At 44.3% G+C, this 21,362-nt stretch overlaps 3 protein-coding genes and 1 pseudogene across 8 annotated transcripts; 2 read left to right on the top strand and 2 right to left on the bottom strand.

The window, feature by feature from the left end:
- Positions 1 to 75: 75 nt before the first annotated feature.
- On the bottom strand, positions 76 to 3,919 carry LOC120673575 (NAC domain-containing protein 62-like). Of its 6 annotated transcripts, XM_039954478.1 has the most exons (6): positions 3,827 to 3,919; positions 3,264 to 3,306; positions 2,440 to 3,161; positions 2,018 to 2,295; positions 1,271 to 1,738; positions 76 to 1,156 (listed from the first exon to the last, which is right to left on the bottom strand). In XM_039954478.1, the coding sequence occupies exons 3-6, from the start codon at positions 2,594 to 2,596 to the stop codon at positions 674 to 676; spliced, it is 1,386 nt and encodes a 461-aa protein (XP_039810412.1). In that variant the 5' UTR covers positions 2,597 to 3,161; positions 3,264 to 3,306; positions 3,827 to 3,919; the 3' UTR covers positions 76 to 673. The 6 variants fall into 6 exon arrangements, with proteins under 6 accessions (XP_039810412.1, XP_039810410.1, XP_039810411.1 ...); XM_039954476.1 differs by having other exon boundaries at positions 76 to 468; positions 652 to 1,156; positions 2,440 to 3,909; XM_039954477.1 differs by having other exon boundaries at positions 76 to 465; positions 652 to 1,156; positions 2,440 to 3,909.
- A 3,441-nt stretch (positions 3,920 to 7,360) lies between these two features.
- Positions 7,361 to 17,251, top strand: LOC120672262 (annotated as a pseudogene).
- Positions 17,252 to 17,590: 339 nt separating this feature from the next.
- Positions 17,591 to 19,439, top strand: LOC120672263 (pentatricopeptide repeat-containing protein At3g21470-like). Its single transcript, XM_039952580.1, has one exon. It carries the CDS (start codon positions 17,653 to 17,655, stop codon positions 19,279 to 19,281), a length of 1,629 nt encoding a protein of 542 aa, XP_039808514.1. The 5' UTR covers positions 17,591 to 17,652; the 3' UTR covers positions 19,282 to 19,439.
- A 254-nt stretch (positions 19,440 to 19,693) lies between these two features.
- Positions 19,694 to 21,209, bottom strand: LOC120672264 (stearoyl-[acyl-carrier-protein] 9-desaturase 1, chloroplastic). The gene is made up of 2 exons (XM_039952581.1): positions 20,547 to 21,209; positions 19,694 to 20,470 (listed from the first exon to the last, which is right to left on the bottom strand). Exons 1-2 carry the CDS (start codon positions 21,123 to 21,125, stop codon positions 19,901 to 19,903), a joined length of 1,149 nt encoding a protein of 382 aa, XP_039808515.1. The 5' UTR covers positions 21,126 to 21,209; the 3' UTR covers positions 19,694 to 19,900.
- Positions 21,210 to 21,362: the final 153 nt, after the last annotated feature.

Raw genomic sequence — 21,362 nt, 5'->3', positions numbered from 1 at the left:
AGTAGTTAAGTTGATTTTCGCCGTACTGGAATGTTGCAAGTTTGCAGCAGGGGCGATAGAGAAGGCAGTAGCAGGTACAGTCTATAAGGCAGACTAAATCATCTTGATATAAACACTGGAAAAATATATATGTGCTACAAGTTTGCTCTGCGAGATGCAGTTCCAGCACAATAAACAGAAATAATGAGTTGCAAACATGTCAAGCACTTCCAGTACGTGCCGAGGGGTAGTTGTGGACTGAATACCACAAAAGCAGACAGAGCATCTTCGCAACTGCAAGACCTTGTAAGATAAACACCAGATTTGGGATTATTTCTGAGTAGGAAGATATCTTCATAGCTTCACCTTGCTGATAGAAGTATGAATTTTATGAACCAATGAAGTCCAGGAGCAGACTTCATTGACAAATTTTAAAAGATTTCGTCATCATTCTTTCAAGATTGATCAGACTTCGACCTGATTCACCTACTACAAACGGCAGAAGGGTTAATTGCATTTTTACAGAGAATTTTGGCTTGTCCAGGAGAGCAGCAGTGTTTTAATGATAGCAGAAATTATAAGTCCAATGCAACTTTTTTATAAATAGCAAATTATCCATGGATAGTCAACAAAACACAATATACTAGCTTAACACTTGACAACAACTCATACCTCTGAGGTAGTTGTGTAGTGTTCATGAGAAGGGGTACCACACTGTTGAGTTTGAGCAATCCCTCCACATAAGGTTTGCGCTGCAAGTATTATCATCAGCTGAAATATCATGCATAGAGCAGGAAATAGCTGGAAGCAAGTCGCATGCTTCTGAAGGAGCTGCAAGAGCACCCTCATTGTCATATTGGGGATGATTCAACTCATTGTGTGGACACTGCTCGAACTCCAAAGGATACTGGCAAAACTGACTTTCTGGTGCCGGCAGCTTGAAGGAGGCAGTCTCCCCGGGAGGAAAGATATCACTAATCTCTAGATAGTCATCGACAACACCAAGCCCAGATATCATGGGTGGATTCAAACATTCAGTATTCACATAGCTAGGGGACAGGCTGTTAGCAGTAGATACACCTGATTTCACAAGCCTCGCCAATTCATTGCAGCAATAATCAGAGTTCATTTCTAGAGCTTGAGCCTCAGCTTCAGATATATCAGGGAGGCCAGCAAGCTGCGCAAGGAGGACATCTTTGTCAGCTCTCTTAGACATTCATGTAGTAACAGTTCTTAAAGAAGATCACAAAACGAGGTATAACGTTTAAGAAAGCAAGTAACAGGTACATACCATTTCACTAGCGCCTCCATCATTATCCGCAGAGTCATTACAACTCGCCCACTTATCAATCTCCTCCAATGAGATTACACCAAATTCAGTGGGATCATATGCATATAAAGTATCAGAAGCACGGTTTGCAGTAACCATTTCACTTCCATTATGTCTGAGCGTGTCAGCATGTACTTCATCAATAGCAGTAATGGAACTAGTACTAAACTCAAATGGTAATCCATCAGCAGAAGCAACAGCGAGGACATGTGGTTCCTTAATGACACTAGAAGTAGAAGCAACAGTGTGCTGACAAGGTGGTTTGTTAACAGCACCTACTACTTCTGAAGATAGACAAGGCATCAGAGAGAACACAGCTTCAGTATTTACATTGTCCCATTCTCCTTCATTAAATGACGCTCCATATTGCTCCCCTGGTTTTGGTCCAAGGCCACTTTTCTTAAAGATTTTGCACAATACATATTCATCCTGCGTACACATGTTTCATATAGTAATTAAAGTGATGGACCAACTACAAGTCTACAACAAATCACCAAGACAGCAATTCCTGTAAGAGTATGTGCCACTAGCATACAAAGATCACATGTATTAATAGTTACAGATTGGTCTGTCGCAATGTATGCATCTATGTAAAGCATCACATCCAGGCATCCAGCATACTTCAGAAGTTCAGATTGATACTTTGATAATACAACAACAACAAATTGACAATTCAGTCACTGAAAAAAAGGGAGTCATCATTATTACCTTTGAGAAGCCAGCAACATCCAGTTCACTGTCTTCCATCCGATATTCATACATCACCCAATCAGTTCGATCACCTCTTGGTGCCTTGCCTTCATGAAAAATCAATGTTTTCTTCATCCCCACAATGCGAGTGTTAAGCACAATTGTTCTATCTTTCCCAGTAGATTTCCAGAATCCAAATGGTGTTGAACGATTTGTCCTAGATCCATTTGCATATTTCTTGTCACGAGGACAAAAGAAGTACCATTCCATATCTCTGCTCTGGAGACAAGATTTATCTACATGTAAACAACAACATCGGTGTCAAGGAGTGATGGTTTCATTTAACATGAGAGAAAAGCATGCATTTGCTAGTGTAAGCCAACATATCGCATTGTCAATTTCAACAGATGAGAAAACAAACAGTTTTACATTGCAAATACCTGGAAGATCCCAAGGGGCGTATTTGTACAGCTCAACCTCTGATATAGCTTCGACGAGCAGTTTCTTTCCCATGATTTTCCTTTTTAAGTAGTACGAACAAAGCTCAAGATCTGTTGGATGGAAGCGAAATCCAGGTGGAAGGGAGGTTTGTGCCATTATTGCAAGATCTCAACAAGGAGATTAGCAGTTATAGTTCAGTAAATGAAAGGAGTAGCCTTGACAGTAACTCAAGGTGAATTCAAGGTTCAATAAAAAAGAAAATTAGCTCAGTTCTCAAAAGGAAATTTGGAAAGAACAGAAGACAGAAAGGAGAGAGAAACCAGATCAGATTGAATGTTCGAGTTTGGAGTTGAGAGGAGAAGAGTTTGTCTCACAAGAGGAGATCTTTGCGCGAGTGAAAAGGAAGATGTTTCAGCACTCAGACAAAAGTATTGGCCTATTGGGAGAAGAGGATCTTAGTCCAAGCACAGAAAGAGGTGTATCAGCACTTAGCCAGCAGTATTCAAAAGGACCAATACCTTAGCAGGACAGAATGGAAGGTCCTGTACGAGAACAATGAGAAAGAGTCCTGGAGAAGACCCAAGCAAAGAGAAGTCTGAGCTGAGACACCCACCAAATTGCCGAAGAGCTTGGATGGGTGAGTTTTTGACAGGAAGGACAACAGAACTTGAGTCTTGGCGATTAGACCAACCACAACTCCTTCACATTCAACTTCAAGGCACTATCAGCACCAGAAATCCAGTGAGTTAACTTGTGTCAAGTGAAATACTGTAATTTTACACTGAATATGAACCACAAGTAGAAAGAAAGGAAGCAGAGGTACTCTTCGCGGACTTCAGCAGACATGAGTGACAAGAGTCAGGATCCTGAACGAACAGTGCAATAATAGCATCAACATTTTTGGCTATGGAAGGGGAGGAACCTCAAAATAAGACATTTCTAAATTCGTTAGCTGAAATCAAACTATCTGACTTATATTCTTGAAGTCAAATTATTATAACTATTAATTGATTAGAAACCGTTGAGTCAAAAGTACCGGATGAATCACACACACACACACACACACACACACACACACACACACACACACACACACACACACACACACACACACACACACACACACACACACACACACACCATGTCCTCTTAGAATTAAATCTATCAGACACAACATCTCAACCGTTCTAACCAGGCCTAGGTGTGAAGGTCACCATCCCCGTCTCCACGCCAGCCAAGTTACGGACTTAGTAACCCACCCAAATCACCGGAAAATCGGACAAAAACACTCTGGAATCGTAGCGCGAGACAAGCCGATCAGCACCTAGGGCTCAATCGGTGAAGCCTGAACAGATACAGCGAGGTTTCTGGGATCAAAGATCTTACGAAATGGAGGCTGGGAGGACGCAAGGAAGAGAGGAAGGGAGTGCTCAGCGCCGCCGTTTCGTCAGATGGAGGGGGTGCGTGGGAGGAACCAAGGCGCGGCCGTGCACAAGAGTGTCATTTATAACGCGGTCACGCGGAGTGAACCTGAGACACTGCAAGTGGGTCCCGGTAGGACTTTTGAAGACGCGTGGGGCCGCCGAGTTACGAGGAGGCTTCCCCTGCAAGGATGCAATTGACTTCCTTGCTCCGGTCCTCCTCCACGTGCAGAAATTGGGAAGATAATTTTGATTTTTTTTTCTCTCGTTTACGCCGAAGTTATATGTCTAGTTGGTTCGAAACATAATTATTTGAGAGAGACTTTTTATGTCACGGGTGAATGAGCCCTAGTGACCTTTTAAGCAGAATGGATGATTGGCAATTTTGCATCAAAGACGTGTTAGTGATTGTGTACAATTTTTTATATGTACGTACACAATGGGATTAAATCCTTGATTTTGATTTTGGGTCTGAGGTTGAGTGGTGATTTCTTTTTCAACTAGGCGTACAGCCCGCGCATTTGCGCGATTAGTATTGAAAATTCAAAAATTTGTATATTGGTGTATCCTTACTTGAAGATCATGTTATTTTTTTAACCATACATTACCCTGTTCATTATTATAAATTATTTCTTATTGTTGTTTAAAACAATCCAAATATAATATATCTATAATAACAATTTGATTTGTTGAGCTTAATATTATGCATATAATTATTCTTATTTTTGTTTTATTTTGATTGATTGTTGTTAACTTTAATTTTTATTAATAGTATATTTTTGTAACTGATACATAACTAAATGATATTTTATATTTAATTTTTTATAATGGCATTGGTGTGTGATTTTTAATTAAGCACAAGGATATTTTAGGCTAATTTTTATCATAATGACAGTTGTGGGTAATTTTTATTTTTCAATTTTTCTTCGATTAACGTGAAAATTTTTAGGTCTTGAAAGCGAACGTGGAGGCTCCGTTTGTTGGCCAAATAATAAGATAATAGATAGATGGCAAGTGGCGAGTTAGTGTCGTTTATTTTTCTCAATAGTCAAGTCCTGTGAGTAGTTATGTTTTTTCTTCGATTTTGTGCTGCACGAAAGATATCAATGTCGGATGGATTAATTTGTTGTATTAGGATTTACTATGCTCGTACCTTGTACTGATGGTTTGAGTAGACTATGGGTTTTTTAAACCTTGCAGTATTTGATTTTGTCAATAGCCAATGCAGGGGTGGACACAGGGTCCGGCGACCCTGGACACCTATCCGAACTCCAAATAAGAGGATGCGCATGCGTAGAGTTTGAGCTAGGCAAAAAAAAAAAAACTTCTGCATTATCTATGGGCAACTTGCTAAGAGCAAGATTAATGATTTAGTCTACTGCTGGCTGCAAAAATCTTTGTAGCTCATCTCTCAGCTCACTTGTATAGCGGTTTAGCTCTCCACTATTAAAATAAGATCCACTTGTATATCTCACAAATTTTTGGTTTTTGTGTCGAAACTGGCTGTAAATTTACAGGCCACTCTTTTTTTCTCCTCCATCTCAACATTCAACCTGATTATAGTTCACAATAATACTTGCTCTAAGACACAAAATAAGAGCAGCTCTGCCAACTACAACTAAATCCCAGGCTCTACCTTGATCTTTGGGTCCGCCAGTGAGCCAATGGATGTTTGTTAGATGGATTTTTTTTATTGCATTTTCCCATACTATAGGTTCTCGAACAATTTTTATTTGATTCAATAAGCCAGATGTCGTCTTCTTTCTCTCCTTATTTTTTCATTTGAGGTGGATGACCCTTCAAAGGAACTATTGCCCAGTAAATCCGTATATATGTATTATTACAAGGATCCACATAATACACTCAAAACCTCGTACACTTTGCCTTCCTTTGAAATCCAACTCTCAGATCATAAGTTAAACGTCTACTCCTGGGGGGCCATAAGATATTTATCGCTTAGGACTTGTTTACCATTTTAAAGAGCTTTTTTTTAACAAACCGGCACAAGATGGTGGCCATTTTATTGATAAAGAAGAAATAAATACAAATAGAGAGTCATGAAAGACTACACACAGGAAAAACAAAGAACACAGCTAGAAGGAAAGACAACATTAAGACGCGCAATGTCCACCAACATACACTCTTAAAAAGCTGCCGCCGAACTCCCGCCGTGACCTCGCGTCAACGGAGAACCTAGAGAAGAAGACCGCATCGCACCAAAAAGCCACCGCTGTGCGGGACCCATCGCCAAAATACCGTTGCAGAACCGCACTCCACCTGACAAGATGTTAATATTGTCAAAATATTGTTGCTCTAGCCGAACAACAATATTTTGACAGTGAAGATGATGATATAATGCCAAAGCTTAGAGCAGTTGCTCTATCCCACAATGGGACCACTTTGTTTAGTAACGATAGGATCCAAAGGTATTATGCTTTAACCCCACTGCGTTTTAATTTCTAATGTTAAGTATTTACCATACATATATGACATAAGAACATCTCCAAAAACTCTTGTATTCTTGATGAGTTAGCTAAAAAAACCCGAACAAACCGGATCCAACAGAGTGTCTATTTTCCTCATATTGCTATCCTACTCTACATGCCCCAAGCCGTGCCCTTCACTATCCCGACCTAAGCATAGGTCTCCACGAGCTCCCATGGCTGCAGCAATGACCGCATGTAGCCAACCACCTTCCACCCAATCTCCCATGCCCAGAACTACTAGAATGAAATCCCCCCACCCCTCCTCTCTCGCTCCATGCTCTTGGCTCCGAGAACAGAGGCCGGGAGCGCCATTCCGGCGGAACTCCGGCGCTCCCACAGTGTCGCTGCCGAGAACGACTCGTCATCTATTTCCCGTGCTTCCCTATCCTCCCAGTCAAGAGTTAACTCTGGGCCACAAAACAAGAGGGCTGCAGCCCAATTGTAATACGCAAGGCACAAAACCCACCAGCCTTGGATTTTGAATTTAGAAAAACTATTAGATTTCATCACTCTTTTACTAGCTATTTCATTTTACATAATAGCTAAATCAATATTTTAGTTATTTATGGATACAAGAGCTCTTGGAGATGTTCTAAATTCTACAAGTTCTACTAGTTATCTTATTTATAAGTCATATTCATGTCCAGCGAGGTCGGTGGGCTAGTATTGCGATAGCGATAAATTAAAATGCAAATGATCATGCAAAATTTTGACAGGAAAAATGCTTAGGTGAAATGTTTTGAACTCTGAAGCACTAATTTCCGGCTTGTTCGGATGGACTGAAAAGAACCGGCTGGGCTGATTCTGGCTGTGGCTGGACTGATCAGCCCAGCTGTTCGGCAGCCCAACTCCAGCCGAACGGCTGGTGGATAACCCCAGCCAGTCGGCCTCCTCTGCTAAGTTTTGGGCAAGTCTACAGCGCACAACACGCCCATCCGCACCCGACGCCACCGACCGGGCCGCCCCGCGCCGCCGCCTTCCCCCACCGGATCCGTCGCTACCCCGAGACGCAGCCCCTCCCCCTACCGAACCCGCCGCCGCCCCTCCCCTCGCCGGCGCCTCGCCACGCCGGACCTGTCGCAGCCCCGAGCTGCCGCCCCTCCCGTCAAGTTGATGCTGCTGGTGTTGCAGTCGGCCAGGGGACCAGGAGGCGGCGGGTGGAGGAGCCCCTCGCCGCAGGACGCCATGACGCCGTGCGGGAACTAGTCCCAGGCAAGGTCCGCGTCGCAACCACAAAAGATCTACCGAGCGGAAAAACAGCCGCCCAATCAGTCGCCTAAATTTCAAATCGACGGTCAGCGGAAAGCCCTCACCGCACGACTCTCCGTACACGCATCCCCGCGCGCTATCCTTCCCCCAAACCTCCCAACCTCCCAACCTCTTCGCCTTCCCGCCCACGTGCCACTTCCGTGGACGAGCCCCACGAGAAACCACAGCAAGGTCCTCGTTCGGGCCCCACACGTCAGCTTCCCACCAGTATACACCGCGTGCACCTTCCAGTGCTGGCCTCGTGGACCTCCCGCCATTCTCTCCACCCCTGTGAGCAACCCACCACCCCCACGTCTGTTTCCCCCCAAATCGACACCCACCCAAGACTGCACCCAGCGCACGCGGCCGGATCCTCTTTCGCGTCGTTCGATTTCACAAGAACCCTACTCCACCGCAGGGTTCCCGATGCCGCCCGCGCGGTCATCGGTGAGAGGTGGGAGGCGCGGCCGGGGGCGAGGAGGACGAGGACGAGGTGCCGCCGCCGCGGGGGCGCGGCGCAAGCGCGACGTGGACTCCGAGGTGGTCGACCTCGGCGACGGTGAGTAAACCGTTCCTTTTGTTTGCCATGGATTGTTCGAATTTCTGGCCATTTTGGAGGCATTTGATTGGAGTGTTGGATTGCTGAGACGCCGAGGTAGGAGGTCGTTTGGTCGAAGGTTGTTATCTGATAAAAAAATGGATCACTGAATTTTTTTTGGAATAGCATGTTGCATTGCTGCCATCCAATGCTCTAAGCTGTCTGATTGGGTGTTCGTTTAAATGTTTCCGTTTTAGATCCAGGCAACTTAGCTCCCTGTGGGAGTTTGATGGTCAACCAGATATTAAAGGATATTTCCAATGGCGTGGCAGAGAGTGAGAAGGTCGTGAAGGAGATCGAACAGAGTTCTGCTAGGGATGGTTAGTGATAAATTCGAGTTCCTCATGCATAAAGTTAGGATGATCATTTATAAGTATGTTTTGTTTTCATTTTGGCTCACATTGTCAGTTTACTCAAACGTCAGATGGCCAAAAACTGGGTCAGCACAGAAGATCTAAGCGCCTACAGGCTAAACGAATTGGGATTCAAGACTTGGATGGTGGGGATACTGACAATGACATTTTTGAGGACTGCCATAGTACCTCAGAGGATGGTAAGTCTGGACAATCAAGCTGCCTTTCATCTTAACTTTTTTTTAAAAAAATATGGATAGCTCAGTATGAAAATTTGTGTTTCCAGAGAAGAGAAGGTTTGTTCCAAAAAGGACAAAGCGCCTCCGAAGGAAATATACATCTGAATCTGCCCGCAGTGAGGTGAGTGAAGATAAGGATACATGGAGGAGCAGCTCCAATGATGGTACGATGAAAGCTATCCCTTGGTTACCAAGAGACCACAAATATGCATGTGCACACAATTCTAAGTCTATGCTATGCAGATAAAGACAGTGTGGCACCCCGGCGAAGATCAAAGCGCTACAAATTGAGAACCCGATCTAGCTCAAATGATGATGGAGATGACAGTGATGCTGTAAATTGTAAGTGGATGTGGTTTGGGTTAAGGTTCTTTCATTTCTTAGATCATGGCAGCAATTTAATAAGAGATGTTTGCTCTCTTTGATGCACTGTGCAGCTTCCCCTCTTGACACTATTTTTTTGGGAATTTGCATTGTTAACCTGCATTATTTACTAGATTTTGTGTCAATTTGTTCAGTTGAGATAACCTGTAAACTTTTGACTCCAGCTCTTAGTGCTGTAGGCTCCCACACTGTGCGGGGTCTAGGGGAGGTTATTAGCGGGAGGTCTTTCCCACACACCGTGCAATGTGTGGAGGCCATCACTCGAACCTGTGACCTCTCGGTTCACAGGCGGCAAGCACTACCACTTGAAATACAAATGAGTTTACATAATCCAGCTGCATTTACATAATCCAGCTGCATTTTACATTAACTTTATGAAATCCTCTCACAGATTATGGGAAGGCAATTTATTGCAGAAGAATGTCAAAGCGATTACAAGAGAAACAGAAAGTGGATCACATTTCTGATGTATGTGAACATATCAAATAAGTAGTTTATACCTTTCCTGATAAAGTGATAAATAGTCTATCTTCAGAAACAGTGATGAATGTTCCCTCTTCTTTTGTAGGAGAGCTGCAGCGAAGCTTCTTCGTCAATGCTATCAACATCCTCATCTTCAGGTAATAACCATCCAATTCGCTAACAGTCAAAACTTTGTTACCTGCCCTTGTGACCTGTGAGTTCAGTCAAGAGTTTTTGAAGTACAGAAAACCAAAACACAATAATTTCGTATCTTTTTTGCTTATGCTTGTATGTGCTTTATACCAATCTTTTGGGGTAACATACAAACATTAAACTGAAAGGATGCTACTATTAGCTTTCTTCTTCTTTTTTTTTTTTTGAAGATTTCAGTTTTGCTCATGTGCAGGCTGACAATCATGAATATCCTAGTACATCTTATTCTGATTAATAATTTGTCTGAAACACCAGATGCTTGTGTCCTGCTGATCTTTAAAATGCCTTTTATGTTTACTAATAGCTTGCTTATTTCAGATAATGAATTATTATGGAATTCTGCAAAGTCTAGCAAAAGATCTTCTCATGGACCAATTTGCTTGATTTGTAAGGTATGCCAACCTTGTCTTTTTTGCCTTATTTGTTATTTCCATATCCTTATATGTAACACCTAGTTTTGGATGTTTTGCTCTCCTCCCAGAGTGGAACAGCCAGCTCTCATATCATTCAGTGCCAGAATTCTAATTGTTCTGGCAGCTTCCACACATTCTGCCAAGATCCTCCATTGCAAGATGGTGTAAGAACATCTGAATGTTCTTTGTGTAAAATCAGTCAAAATTCGTTGGCAAGGGCAGCAGAAGAGAATTTGGTCAAAAAGATACAAAGATATGTTGGTCACAGACTGCTGGCTATTCAGGAATCTGGTTTCCAATATCAATTCCTTGTAAAATGGCATTCACTTTCTCATCACCATGACTGTTGGGTATGCTTTATCCTTTCTCTTAATGTAAATACGATAACTTGTTCTGCTACTTACAAATTTTAAGCAGCTGCGTTGGCATCCCAGTTAGTGATTTAATTTCAATATCTTTTTTACTAAAATAAAAGGAAGCTGGTTGACAGGAATAGCTTTATCCAGATGGTTGCTAATTAGTTGAAGGCAGTGTGCACCTCATGCTGCAGATTCCAGGATAGGAACATATCATTAGAAAATGTGCATTGATGTTAGCAGCCTGACACTACTTGTCATACTAGTGCATATTTGTGCTGTTAATTTAAACCTTGTTTCATTTGTATTCTTGTAAAAAAATGTTGCTAGTAGGGATGCACCTTTAACTTTTGCCCACACAAGAGTCGGAATTGTTTAAAGTTGTGTATTATTTATGGTTATCTAAATGTTCATAAAACAGAATGTCATGCCATGATTCTTAGAGCATTATCGAGGGGAATCGTCATGAATATCCTGATAATCGTACGTTGAGAAAAAATTACTTTCACTTTCTTCAGGTTCCACTTGAATGGCTTCAAGTTTTTGACCGTATACGAATACAGAGTTATCTGAAAAAGAGCATGTAAGTATTGCGCACTATAGGATTTCTTAAGTCATCCACAATTTTATAATTGCTCTTGTTATTTTAGTGCAACCATATATGTCCATATATGACATGAACTTTTATTCACTGATTCACTAGAAATTATGTACACCATTGGCAAACAGTCAATAGAAAATAGGTAAGTGAGGCTTATTATAAGTAGGTAATCATTTCAATGCTTTATTCTGATTACTAATATTGACTTACTGTTAAAACATCCTTTTTAATATAACTGGTGAACACATCCTTGAATGATTCGTGGTTACAAAATTCTGAATTATAAATTGATAATACTGGCTGATGCTTGTTGTATTTCAAAATCACCTTTTTCCTTATAGCTACATGTCTTATGTGTCATGAACAAACACTATTTCCCCATTTTTCATTTCTATTTCTAATAATTCTATTCTATAAATTATCTATGGCAGCTTGCTTAAAGAGGTTTATTTAGAGGATCAACGGAAACCTGAGTGGTTCGAAGTAGATCGTGCCATTGCTTGTCGGAGGAAGTCTGGTTGCGATAGTACATGTGACATCTTGACTACCATTCAGGATATCAAAGACTTTCAGGATTACGAGTTCCTTGTGAAGTGGAAAGGGCTTGATTATTCTGAGGCTACATGGGAGTCCTGTTGCAAGGAAGGTTTGCAGGCTGCCATTTCCAAGCTTGTTGAAAGGCATCAACGTGCTTTAAAAAGAATAGATTGTGTCAGCCCAGTATGCCTAAAAGGGGTGATCACGGAAGAGGTCCACAATGGTGCTTTATATGGCTACCAGAATCAAGGTTTGCAATGGATATTTGATAACTTCAGAACTAGGAGGAATGTTATTCTTGCTGGTACGTTCATGAACCCTAAGGCTGTTATGCATGGTTCCCTTCATACTTAAATTTTATTTATAACTATCATAGCTCGTGGGCTGTAAGGCTGTAATGAATCTCATGCTTTGTACTTGTATGTTCTTTTTCAATCACTATTAAACTTCAAGAAGCACAAGGTTGTAGTGGCCTGCTGTCTGATTCCAGTATTATGATAAAAGCTGAATGAAGACAGAAGGCTAAAAGAAACAGACAAACAATATTTACAGCAAACTCTTCTATTTTCAACTCTCTACGCACATAATGGTTATCAAGTTAAAATATTAAAGGGTGCTGCAAACCTGTTGCACTCGCACCCAATAGTTTGAGGGAGGGATGGCTGCCTGGATGCCTATGTCCACGGTCTAACTAGGAAGAACGCTTAGTCTTGCTTGGTTCCCTGGAACGTGCCAGCTCATCTTTATCGAACCAATCCTAAGAAATGCTGCTAACAAACTCCATCTCTTAGCTAACAAGCAAACTATTAGACCGACTAACTTGCATGTGGCTGTGGCTTCTGCAGTTGAACATTCTAAGTGCTGTAGTTGCTAAACCCCAGCCCAGATCACTAAAACATGGATTTCTTCTGGATATGTCATGTTTTTGTGCCCAAAGGGAAGCTGGATTGCATAATTTCACCATGGAGGCAGATTGCACCTAATATGTTGCCCACTTTACATGTCTTGATAATCAGTTATTGTGGAACATACCTGACCACGAAACTGAAAACTATATTCTTTCTTATTTTATTAAATCCTGGAATCATGGTAAATCTCTTTGTAATGGCAGATGAAATGGGTCTTGGCAAAACTGTGCAAGTTGTTTGCTTTCTCAACCACATTATTAAGGAAAGGTTCACAGCATTTCCTGCACTAGTACTTGCTCCAAAGAGCATTCTATTGCAATGGGAAAAGGTATGTAGATCCTTATGTAATCTTGTCATGTTATCTTTAGTGTTTGTCAGGAAAGGTGCAGGAATTTATTTGCTGTGCAATATGGTAAATTTTTTGTTTCTTGACATACCATTGCACCAATTCTAGATGATAATGCTTTGACGTTCAAAATATATTAATCTTATTTGTTATATATTTACCACCGTTTTTACAGATGTATTTTCTTAAAGAAATTTATGCCTGGCCTTGAATAGGAATTTGGGCGCTGGGGAGGTGATCTGAATGTTATTGTTTTATCAAGGAGACAAGGACTGCAGAAAGTGCATTCAAGCTTACGAAATGTACTCTTCTGAAGGGAGGGTTTTATTTGATGCTCTTGTGACAAGTTATGAATTTGTCCAAATTGGTAAATCAGTTTTGCAGAAGTTTAAGTGGTCTGCAATTGTCAGTAAGTTTTTCTGATATAGCTGTGTTTGGGTCATCTACTGCTTAAGCGTCTCCTATTGATGTATAATGCTTGTGCGATTCCTTGTCTTCATTTCAGTTGATGAAGCTCACAGACTAAAAAAGCTTGATTGCAACCTCGCAACTTGCCTAAAACGCTACAGTTCTGAATTTCGCTTGCTACTTACAGTAAGTCTTTTTCATTCTATGCAGGTTTCTTGAACTTTAGAAAGTGAGTTTTGTGGCATGTTGCCAATTTTGTTGTTTCACAGTTAATTTTTAAATATCATTGATAGATCTAGAACTGAGCTTATTACTGCCCAAGACATCTTGATAGTAGTTAAGGGAACTGTAGGCAATCTTAATTGTTTTTGGGATTGTGAAAAATCTACTTTTTACGAATTGTTTTCAATATTATCAATCAATTCTTCATAGGCTTTTTAAACAAGTCTTCAAAGTTTTTTTTATCTGAATTATGGACTATGAAACTTCACTCTGAAATGTGCAATCATTGATGAATCCGAAAATGAATGCCACTTCTCATGTTGTCTTGCTTTTTGTTCCTGGCTGGGAGGGGTTCTGGTTTCGTTTTCAAAGGGGAACATAAAATTCAAATACTGTTCCTTATGTCACAGGGAACACTGTTGCAGAACAATATGCTGGAGCTATTTTCATTACTTCATTATATTGATCCATATGAGTTTTCTGATCCCAATGCTGATGGCCTGTTCAAAAATATTGAATCTGGAAACGAGTTGACTATGGAAGAGAAAATTGCTCGGATTCATGATATTTTAAAGCCTAGGTATTTTTCATCTCTAATAGGAAATTCTGTCCAGTTCATTGACTGGATGGTTCTTAGTTTATATGTATTTGTTTTGCTAGGATGTTGAGGAGAATGAAGTCTGATGTTCTAACAGATTCCATGCCAACAAAGAAGTGGGTGGAAGTTCCATGTGCACTGACAGATTCCCAGAGAGAACTTTACATTGATATTTTAGAGAAGAACTATTCAAAGTTGAATGGGGCTATTAGAAATGGTCAGTGCAATACTTGATCTTGCATTTTCCCCTTTGGTTTATTGTAATCTATTCAACTTTCACCTGGTATTACTGGTTTATCTATGTATTAATGATTCTCCACATTTGTGTACAATGTTTTTGTAACTGCTATTACATGAGCAAAATCACAGGTATATTAGCTAAGAGAGAATACTCTTGATGTGCTTGCCCCCTACAAGTAAATAGGCACATTTGACACATACCAGCTCTGTTTTTTCTCATTCCATGGCTCCAACTCAGGCAGCCACTTGCCCACTTCTGAATATTGAGAATGTGCAAGTAGTATGCAAGGAGAGGCCCGATTTTCATTATTCATTAAACAAAAGGATCTGTCATTTTCTTTGCAAACTTTGGTTATTCTTGCCATTGTCTCATTGAAACTCTGCAAGTTCAATAACGACTAGCTGAGAGCTCCTTCACCTTGCTATTGTTTTTTTACTTTCTGTACAAAATAACACCTTATTTAGCTTTCTAATATTATTTTTTTCATTTCTGTACAAAATGACATCTTTTTTAGCCTTCTAATATTGGAGCTCACGGACATTTTTGTGTGAAATTTATAGATCTCTTTGTTATTATGCTTATGATGTTACAACATCCTTGCTAACTCACGTTTTAAATCTAGACTAACTGTGTATAGTTCTGCAGGCAAGAAGCTTGCTCTGAACAACATACTTATGCAACTGAGAAAATGCTGCAATCATCCAGTAGGTTTCCTTTCCATTCTAGTTGATATTTTAATGATAATTATTCTCACTTGAATACAGTCTTCTCTTTTGTTTTGTTATGATTGTTTCCCCTTTGAAAAGGTTTCTCAACTGTGACATCCTATTTTTGATAATTATTTGTGAGCAGAATATAAATGTTACAAGTGCTTCCCTTAATAGAGCCTTTGCGGTGGAGTATAAGCATGAATCACTGATTACTGTGATGATTTGTGCATTGCATGTAACTGTTCCTTTGGTATAGATGTGATGTTTGCTTTGTAAGTTGTCAAGAATAAACTAATTTCGTGACTACATTTTTCAGTTTCTATTTCAAGGACAGGAAGCCAAACAAAAAGGCGAAGATGTTTTCCTTTCTCTCGTGGCTGCATCAGGGAAGTTTCAAGTGCTTCATAAGGTTCCCCATCTTGGACCCCATCTGAGCTTGTGCTAAACTTTCAACTTTGCGGGGAATAATAAATTGTAAAAATTGTTGACGTGCAGTTGCTTCCAAAACTTAAAGAAAGAGGAAACCGTGTGCTGATCTTCTCGCAAATGACCATGATGCTTGATATCCTTGAGGATTTTCTTTGTGACCTTGGGTACAAATATGCACGGTATGGTTCTTGGATCTTTCAATGTTCGATGCATTTGGGTCTGTTATAACATGGAGGTCTACATTTCGTTTGGTCCACTCCATGTCCATTGGTATTTGGCAGCATTGATGGACAGACATCACTGTCAGCAAGACAGGAAAGCATAAAAGAGTACAACAGAGCTGAAAGTGAGACATTCATTTTCTTGATGTCAACTCGTGCTGGTGGACTTGGTGTTGACCTTGTACATGTTCTAATACTCTGTCCATTCTAGTTTCTTTAACTTGCGCAATTACCGAAGCTTCATTTGTGCCATTGATCTAACAATGTTTACTCTGCTTTGGCAGCCTGGAGCTGATAGAGTGATTATATATTTGAGTAACTTCTTTTGTGTGTTCTTCTATGGAGACTGATTCTGTGCAGTAATTACTGATTCCCTGTTTTCAGATCCTGACTTCAACCCATTTATGGACTTGCAAGCACAGTCAAGAGCGCATCGGATTGGACAGACCCGACCAGTAGTTGTTTACCAGCTCATTACGAAGTGTTCAGTTGAAGAGAAGATACTGCAAAAGTCCAAGCAGAAGTTGGCTATAGAGAATATGTTAATGAACTCTTCCAAGAAGCCAAATGCAGATGAGTTGCAGTCTATACTGCTCCATGGAGCCAAGACAATTGTTGACAGGAAAAAGGTCAGTGCCACGTCAATCCAGTATGATGATGAGGCGATTGAGAATCTCCTGAAGCTAGACCCTAGCTCTGAGGATAAGTTCTCCAAAGAAGATGACGGCTACCTTGGGAGCATTGTGAGCTTCGCTCGTGGTGTTGAGGATGAAGAGCCGGGTTCCCCCAAGGTTGAGGACCTCAGAGTTCTTAAGCCAGCTACCCCCAAGGTGGACTTGGGCCGTGGTAAGAGGCAAAGGAAAGTTGTTCACTACAATGATGAGGTAGAGAACTCGGATAGCGATGACATGTATGCTCCAGAGGTTCCTCAACCTCAAGTAGCAGCTCTTCTGACAACGACGACGAGGCAGACGCTGTAACTTGGGCACCTGTAGTTCCTGCACATGAAGCCCAAGCTCCCAACGTTACTTTTGCAACTGAAGCTCCAAGTGCAATTCCTGCACTTCAAGCCTTGAAGGGTTCGTCAAGGAGCACCTCATCGTCACCTGTTGACAACGAAGGCGATGCCAAGCCCTCTGTTGCTGACATCTGACGTGGATGCACATAGCCTGTACATGGCTTCATTTTGTATTTTGGGTACGCTTCGTCCTTGGTATAGGTCGTAGTATTTTGAACCGGAATGGTCACCACTTAAGCTATGTAACTGGCTAACGTGCGGTGAAACCCATATGGCATCGACTGCCGCTCTGACGGTACCATGATCAAGTAATGCTAGCTGTATAGAAATACCTTCATGCGAAGAACATGCTGTTGGCACCTCGTAGTTATTTGTCAAGAGGGCAAGTTACTTATCTGACTCGTGGACTAGGGGTGTTAATTGGTGATTTTTAGGTGCACTATCAAATTTCTTTAGTTCAAAATTTTGTACTATTTTTTCAAATTAAGATATCAAATTGGAAAAGTAGTATAAAATTTTGAATTAAAGAGGGTTGAAGGTGCATCTATTGGTCACCAATTAACACTGGAAAGTGCGCGATCCCATTTGCATTTTGCACTTGCACACTAGTTCTTAACAATTGGTTTGTATAAAGTGATGGGTACAAATCTAGGAAACAAAGAATTTGGTATGCACAGGAGAATTCACATCGTCTCAGCTGCGATTTAAGTTGTTTCTCCCAGGTCTCAGCCTCACCTTGACACCAGCCATATAAGCCCCAGAGCGGGCGTCAGGATTCAGGACCCTACCCGGCCGCTGGCATGGCCAACCGAGCGAGGCAGCTCCACGCCATCTACCTGACCAGCGGCTCCCAGGAGCCTGAAAAGTGGGCCCATCTAGTCAGAGATTACGCCTCCCATTCCTCCCTCCGGGAAGCCGCCCTCGTCTACGCCCGGGACCTGCCGCGGCGAACGCACCACCAGCCCCTCCTCCCCGTCCTCCTCAAGGCCGCCGCCTCTCGGGCCGAGCATGGACTCGGCAGGTCCCTCCACGCGGAGGCTCTCAAGTCCGCCTTCGCCGGCGACCTGCTCGTCGGCACCACGCTGGTGTCCATGTACTGCAAGTGCGGCGCCCTCGCGGACGCGCGCAGGGCGTTCGACGAAACGCCGTACCGCAACGTCGTCACTCACAACGCGCTGCTAGCCGGATACGCCGCGGCGGGGGACATGGACAGCGCCCTGGTTCTGTTCGGCGGCATGCGGTCCTGGACGCCCGTCACGTGGGCGACGCTGATCCGCGGGTTCGCGGAGAGGGTCGACATGGTGGAGGCGCGGAGGTGGTTCGACGCCACGCCGCCGGGCATGCGCACCGTCGTCACCTGGACCGTGGTCGTGCACGGCTACGTGTCCGCGGGGGACATGGAGGCTGCGAGGGAGGTGTTCGACAGGATGCCCGTGAGGAATGCTTTCGTGTGGTCCTCCATGGTCACGGGGTACTTCAAGGCTGGCGACGTGGAAGCTGCGCAGGATGTGTTTGACAGAATCCCTAGGAGGAACCTGGTGAACTGGAACACGCTGATCTCTGGGTATGCTCAGATCGGGTGCAGTGAGAAGGTACTGCAGGCTTTCCATTTGATGCTGGAGGAGAGGATCAAGCCAGACGAGTTCACGATGGCGAGCGTGCTATCTGCCTGTGCACAGCTCGGGTCACTAGAGCAAGGGAAGAAGGTTCATGAATTCATCAATCAGAAGCATATCCGTAAAAATCACTTTGTCACTAACGGTCTGATCGACATGTATGCTAAGTGCGGTGACCTCGCGTACGCACGAGAAATATTTGACAGCATGAGATGGAAGAACACTGAATGCTGGAACACCATGATCTCCGCACTTGCTAGCCATGGTCGAAGCGAGGAAGCGCTTCATTTGTTCTTCATGATGGAGTGTTCAGAGCAGAAGCCGAACGTGATCACACTTGTTGCCGTGCTTGGAGCTTGCACCCACGGAGGGTTTGTGGACGAAGGCTTAAGAATCTTCAACAAGTTCAAAGTGTATGGAGTTGAGGCTGGCGTGGAGCATTATGGCTGCCTGATTGATCTCTTAGGCCGGGCTGGAAAATTGAAGGAAGCCTACGATATTGTCAAGAGCATACCTGAGGAACCTAATGAGGTGATCTGGGGATCTTTGCTTGGCGCTTGCAATGTGCATGGTGACGCAGAGATGTCAAGATTGGTGTCGGATGAGATCCATCGATTACATTCTGCTCGCACGTCGTCTAATGATGCAGAGTACATCATGCTGTCAAATATCATGGCTGCTTCGGAGAGGTGGGAGCAGGCAGAGCAACTGCGGGGGAAAATGGCGCGCCATGGGATAGAGAAGACTCCTGGCTGCAGTTCGCTTGAGCTAGGCATTCCTGAATGCCAAGTGTATGCACGCAGTAGACAGTAGAGTTCTGTGCCAACTACACTACATTGCTGTAAGTCTGTTTAACAGTTTTGTCTCAGATTTCTTCAGAAATCTGATATCAGTAACTAACCCACGAAGAAAAGACCTTGATCTGCTGCATTTGACCAAAAAAAAAAATCCAGATAGCGGTCATTACTTTACAGTGCTGGAACTTGTGGATTGGAATCACTGAACTTCCAGGTTTTTATTTTAGAAACTAAATAAGTACAGAGCATAGACCCATGTAAGTAAAATGGGAAACACAGCTATTGTACTGTAGTCAATATTAGGATTCTTTCTGCGCCGAAGTGGACGTAGTAGGCATATAAAAGATGATAACATATCCATTTCAATCTTACAGGAAAACACGCTCTGAATTATTTTTTTCGTCCATTCCACGCTCTTGTCAGTTCAGTGGCACGACTAAATTATGTTAACATTGGATCGAAATCGTACCAAGGCTTTTCAAGATTCTAGCACATACATTCCGCCGAATTTATAGTACCAGAAAAGCACTATTACTGCATTTCAAATATATACACACATTGTGACAAAGACACTGACAGATAGCGACATGACCTGATCATGTCAAACTCAGAAGTCAGCAACCAAGGCAAAGTGCCTAGACAACCACTTCCCTATCAAAGATCCAGCTGAACTTGACCTTCATGGGCTCATCCTTCTTGGCCCTGTCCTCGGCGCGCTCCGCTGCCCGCCGCATCCTCGGCGCGAGCCCGCAGACGAAGTCCCTGGCCCTGCGGCCGTCGCCGGAGAGCCCGCCCTCCAGTGTCTCCAGCTTCCACCGCTTGACGAGGAACTCGACGATGTCCGCGTAGTCCCTGGCGGTGTACACGCCGAGGCGCTGCGCGACGGCGGCGAAGTGCTCGAACAGGTCCATGTCGCGGCCTTCGTGCATGAGGTGCGCGGGCATGGTGATCCGCTTGCGCATCATGTCCGCGATGGCGAGCATGGCGCCGTCCGCGTCGAGCTGCAGCAGCTGCTCCACGATGCGCCCGTAGGCCGTCTCGTGCCGCTTCTCGTCGGCGGCGATGGTGCCGCAGGTGCGCGCCAGGACGTCGTCGCCGAGCGCCTTGGCGAGCCGCGCGGTGTTGCCGTGCGAGACGGCCGTCGCGCGCTCCTGGAAGCTCGTGTACACGAAGCCCAGGTACGGGTTGTTCTCCGTTCCCGGGTCCTGAAATCCAAAACAACGTCACGATGATGGGCATTGCGAGATCCAGGCAACCAAGACGGTGGCGGAGGACACGTACCATGCCGGAGCCGATGAGGTACTGGACGGTCTTCTCGACCATGCGCATGTCGACGCGGCCGGAGAGGTACATGTACTTGCCGAGGATGTCGCCGTGGCGGTTCTCCTCGGCAGTCCAGGCGCGCGTCCAGATCGCCCAGGGGCAGGCGCTGGCGCCGGTCTCGTCGCGCACGCCGTCGAGCGTGTTGATCATGGTCTGGTACGTGGGCAGCGCCTCCTCCGTGACCATGTCGCCCACCAGCACGACGAAGTACTCGTCGGGCAGCCCCGCGGCGCGCGCGCGGAGCTCGCGGACCTCGTGCTCGAACATCTCCGACGACGAGTCCGGCAGGAAGTCCGCCGGCTGCCAGCAGTCCTCCACGGGCTTGAGCAGCGGCAGCAGCGACCGCGCCGCCCAGCCTTCCAGGGACCGGAACACCTCCGCCTTCTCCGGCGGCATCGAGTGCGTCACGCGGGCGCGCGCGGCTGGCGCCGCCACCGCCACCGCCGCTGCGGACACGCGGCACCGCCGGGCCGTCGCCACCGCCGCCGCAGCCGCAGCCGGGGCGCGTGCGCGGACGGCCATGCCGTGGGCCTGCATCGTCGGGGGTCGGCTGCGCTGCGCCGGACGCGAGGAGGTTCGCGGTGACTGTGACTGTGGAGTGGAGCGAGCGGGTTGCTGTCCTGGACGGCGAACGAACGCCGGCGTGCGCGTATATAACCCGGGAGGCCGGACGCGACAAGCTGGATCGCGGCTGGTGGGCGGAAAACCGGTGGGTGCAGTGGTTTTGCCAGGGGTTTCAGCGGGGGAGTCGGGGGCTAGCGAATCCTGTGGGTG

The sequence above is a fragment of the Panicum virgatum genome, chromosome 5N (genome assembly GCF_016808335.1).
Source record: "Panicum virgatum strain AP13 chromosome 5N, P.virgatum_v5, whole genome shotgun sequence".
NCBI lineage: Eukaryota > Viridiplantae > Streptophyta > Magnoliopsida > Poales > Poaceae > Panicum > Panicum virgatum.
This window is presented reverse-complemented; position numbering and strand designations above follow the sequence as displayed.

What these genes read in the sequence shown, in the direction of transcription:
- LOC120673575 (XM_039954478.1), bottom strand. Translation starts at nt 2,596, where the DNA reads ATGGCACAAACCTCCCTTCCACCTGGATTTCGCTTCCATCCAACAGAT. An exon ending in CGCCCCTTGGGATCTTCCAG is followed by an intron (nt 2,296 to 2,439) that starts GTATTTGCAATG and finishes GTTTACATGTAG; the next exon opens with ATAAATCTTGTCTCCAGAGC. An exon ending in ATGGAGGCGCTAGTGAAATG is followed by an intron (nt 1,157 to 1,270) that starts GTATGTACCTGT and finishes CTCCTTGCGCAG; the next exon opens with CTTGCTGGCCTCCCTGATAT.
- LOC120672263 (XM_039952580.1), top strand. Translation starts at nt 17,653, where the DNA reads ATGGCCAACCGAGCGAGGCAGCTCCACGCCATCTACCTGACCAGCGGC.
- LOC120672264 (XM_039952581.1), bottom strand. Translation starts at nt 21,125, where the DNA reads ATGCAGGCCCACGGCATGGCCGTCCGCGCACGCGCCCCGGCTGCGGCT. An exon ending in ACCTCATCGGCTCCGGCATG is followed by an intron (nt 20,471 to 20,546) that starts GTACGTGTCCTC and finishes TTTGGATTTCAG; the next exon opens with GACCCGGGAACGGAGAACAA.